The sequence below is a fragment of the Saccoglossus kowalevskii genome, chromosome 22 (assembly GCF_978046115.1).
Source record: "Saccoglossus kowalevskii chromosome 22, keSacKowa6.1, whole genome shotgun sequence".
Taxonomy (NCBI): domain Eukaryota; kingdom Metazoa; phylum Hemichordata; class Enteropneusta; family Harrimaniidae; genus Saccoglossus; species Saccoglossus kowalevskii.
This window is the reverse complement of record NC_140662.1, coordinates 18,590,975-18,594,135: the sequence shown is the minus strand read 5'-3', so window position 1 is coordinate 18,594,135 and position 3,161 is coordinate 18,590,975. Positions and strand designations below refer to the sequence as shown.

The 3,161-nt window shown below is 38.4% G+C and overlaps 1 protein-coding gene across 1 annotated transcript; it reads left to right on the top strand.

Moving 5' to 3' along the window:
- Positions 1–311: 311 nt before the first annotated feature.
- On the top strand, positions 312–2,766 carry LOC100371981 (oncoprotein-induced transcript 3 protein-like). Its single transcript, XM_006818801.1, has 4 exons — positions 312–741; positions 1,681–1,746; positions 2,551–2,622; positions 2,762–2,766. Exons 1-4 carry the CDS (start codon positions 312–314, stop codon positions 2,764–2,766), a joined length of 573 nt encoding a protein of 190 aa, XP_006818864.1.
- The last annotated feature ends 395 nt before the right edge of the window (positions 2,767–3,161 follow it).

Sequence of the window (3,161 nt, the reverse complement as noted above, 5' to 3'; positions counted from 1 at the left end):
ATCCCAAATCTTAATAAGCCGGATGCAATATTTAGGTAACTGCTATAGTCCCTGTAAACTGTGTCCTTGTTATAAGGAACACTTTTGAGGGACATACAACTAGTTTGCTACAGTAGAGTGTGTTTATTATAAGCGAGGAAGATGTAATGTATTTATTGTATCAGAAACTGTCATTATAAAAGTGTTAAAAGCGAGGCACTGTCACTGTCAAAAAATAGCATGCCACAAGATTTAGCACAATATACACAAAACCGTTGACAGCAAGATTTCCCTACTACTACCCCTACTATCTGACACTGAAATCTGAAATAATGGTATATCCTAATGTTTCCTTAGAAGTCGTTGTCAGAGCATACAATGCGCCAGACATCAATCCCTGTGTCACATATACAGAAATAGACAAACCCAAGCGGAGTACTGCATACGGTGCAAACCAAACATGGGAAGAACTGCTGTGTGATGAGAATCTACTTTCAGGATGGTATCGTTTTGTTAGTGGTGCTGGGGGTGAAATGCCCATTAATAACGATATACCTGCTTACCATTGTGGTACTCATATACCTTTGTATTTGAACGGCACACATCCTACGGTGGAAGACGATGTTTTCAATCGTACAACATGTGGAAATTACCTTGGGTCTCTTTGTTACCAGGAGTACCCAATGCAGGTCAAAAATTGCTCATCGTATTATGTATACTTTCTAATCAGAACAAGAGGTTGCTCAGAAGCTTACTGTGCAGGTGAGCTACGCCACAATTTTGTCACTATTCGTTCGAAGTCTATGACAGAATGTGGCGCTATTTATTTATTTGACCGTGACTTATTTTAGCATGATGGAATAAACGCCATGCTGGAGGATGACGCCCTGCCATTCTTAGACAAATCGTTTTAAAACGGAGGGGTCGTCACCTGCGCACGCGCGGGAATTGAGTCCCAAGCGAAGATAACAACACACGCTAAAAATGCAGACTCATGGGTAGACGCTTGTTTGTAAACATTGACAAGCTATGGCCAGCTGGCGCATGCGCAGGTGACGACTACTCGCTTTAAAATAAAAATTAATTATTAACTACAAAAAAACGACATCAATGTCGACGTTCCAGCCTAAGGCACCTGGTTGTTACCACAAAAATGCCGCAGTAATATTCATTCAATCTCATCAGAAATAGATAAAAAAAACTTCTTATTAACTGACTGGTCATTTGCTTTCATGACGTTTCCGTATTGAATATGCAAATTCTAGCTCATAAAGACATGCCTTGTCGTTCTACTTTTGCCAGAGTATGTTTGGAGTCATCGTCCGAATCGCGCGGTTTCGCGAGCTCGATGTAAACATACTCTCCCGCGAACCCGTGCGGGATTGCACCCAGAATTCACCTCGACAAAATGCATAGATCTGATTGGAGGGCGCCTCTAAAGGATGCGCTCATCCGAGGTCCATGGCTTAACATGTAACAACTGGTCACAAACGAAATGTGGCGCTGTGATGCCAATCGCGAAAAATCGCCAATGCAATACTTTGCAGCCTTTCAACAGTTCCCACTCTTGCCAGTATTGTCTTCGGTATGTGGTCTATTACTGAACAAAAACTACAATGCGTATTTGACGCATGAATTAATCATATTTTTACAAATTACTTTATAATTCGGATTTTTATTTTCCAAAATTTTATATTGTAGGCGATGAGTTGGAATGTCAGTCTGGGTACGTATCTCCATATGGTAATTTCACGCCTGACTGTCAAGGTAATTATATTACAATGAACAATAATGCAGCCTTAGATTGAACACTTGTCATTGCATTGATTTAATGGTATTGCGTCAACTGCACAGCCAGTATGGCATGCACACTGATTATGGAAAGGCGTTTTGAGGCTCGATGGTTTAATAAATAACCCATATAAAAACGTACAGAGTTAAAAGTTACACTTTGGTTATTATATTAAACAAGTGAAATGTATATGATACATTTTTGCAATTGCGTACAAACCACACACCAATCAGTTGTTGATAATGCTACTGTGGTTGTTATCATAACTCTTGTATTTACGTTGCTGCCTTAACTTGCCATCTCCTCTTTACCACCAATGGAGACGCAACTTCTAATTACTACCATCGGCATCGCAACTATTACTTCTAATTGTCACCATCGCAAAAAGCAAAATGTAGTCGTATCTAACGCATAATGAACAAAGTTCGCGCAAGTGCATAACGACAGCGTTATTTTGTCAATATCGGAAAAGGCAGCACACACATTACACATAAAGACCGCGTTCCTTTCCTCCCCATTGGAAATGGAAAATCGCATACTTGATCAGAGCTCATACATACAAAAATATGTTTGATTTCTTCATGCATCAATTCACACGATCATGATTATCCTAGAATCAATAAAACGGCACAATCACACACAATATCTTATTACCGTAGCCGCAAATGTGACATACAACAACTCCAATATATATATAGCTGCTTCTATCCAAATCTACATTGGTGAAGACGCATGAGAAAATCAACAATAACTACACGTTGTTGCTTTGTCTATTACAGATTTAGACGAATGTACTAGAGATGCCCATTCCTGCAATCACATGTGTGTTAACACGGCTGGGTCGTATTACTGTGAGTGTATGGATGGATATATACTGAATACCGATGGTTATTCTTGTTCACAGACAGGAGCATCAACGTCGGCGAATGTATCAGATGGAATATGTAAAACTCACCACTGCTCATTGATTTTATACTTCTTTATTTACAGCCTGATTCACTAGATTTTTAGCTGTTTTTATTTTTCCTTATATATTCTTATAACTAAAATAAAACAGGACAGAACATACTAGGCAATAATTCATGTTATTGTCGCTGGCTTGGTGACATTTTAACGGACAATAAAGTGTTCACAAACTAACACTGTGTTTAAAATAATCATACTCGTGGTAAAATGTATATGGAGGGTATAGTGATTCTTAGTTCAATGTGAATCAAAACATGCAAGTTTGAACAGAGATTTTGATACTTAGTCTTACTTTCCATTATGATGAATGGCTGTATACATGAACATGAGTAGTAATCATAGTTTATATTGAATTTAGGATATTAAAGTTGAACTCAATCCTGAAGTTCCGAAGTTTTATGTGGCTTGTATGTGACATATTTGA

What these genes read in the sequence shown, in the direction of transcription:
- LOC100371981 (XM_006818801.1), top strand. Translation starts at nt 312, where the DNA reads ATGGTATATCCTAATGTTTCCTTAGAAGTCGTTGTCAGAGCATACAAT. An exon ending in CTCAGAAGCTTACTGTGCAG is followed by an intron (nt 742 to 1,680) that starts GTGAGCTACGCC and finishes TTTATATTGTAG; the next exon opens with GCGATGAGTTGGAATGTCAG. An exon ending in TTTCACGCCTGACTGTCAAG is followed by an intron (nt 1,747 to 2,550) that starts GTAATTATATTA and finishes TGTCTATTACAG; the next exon opens with ATTTAGACGAATGTACTAGA.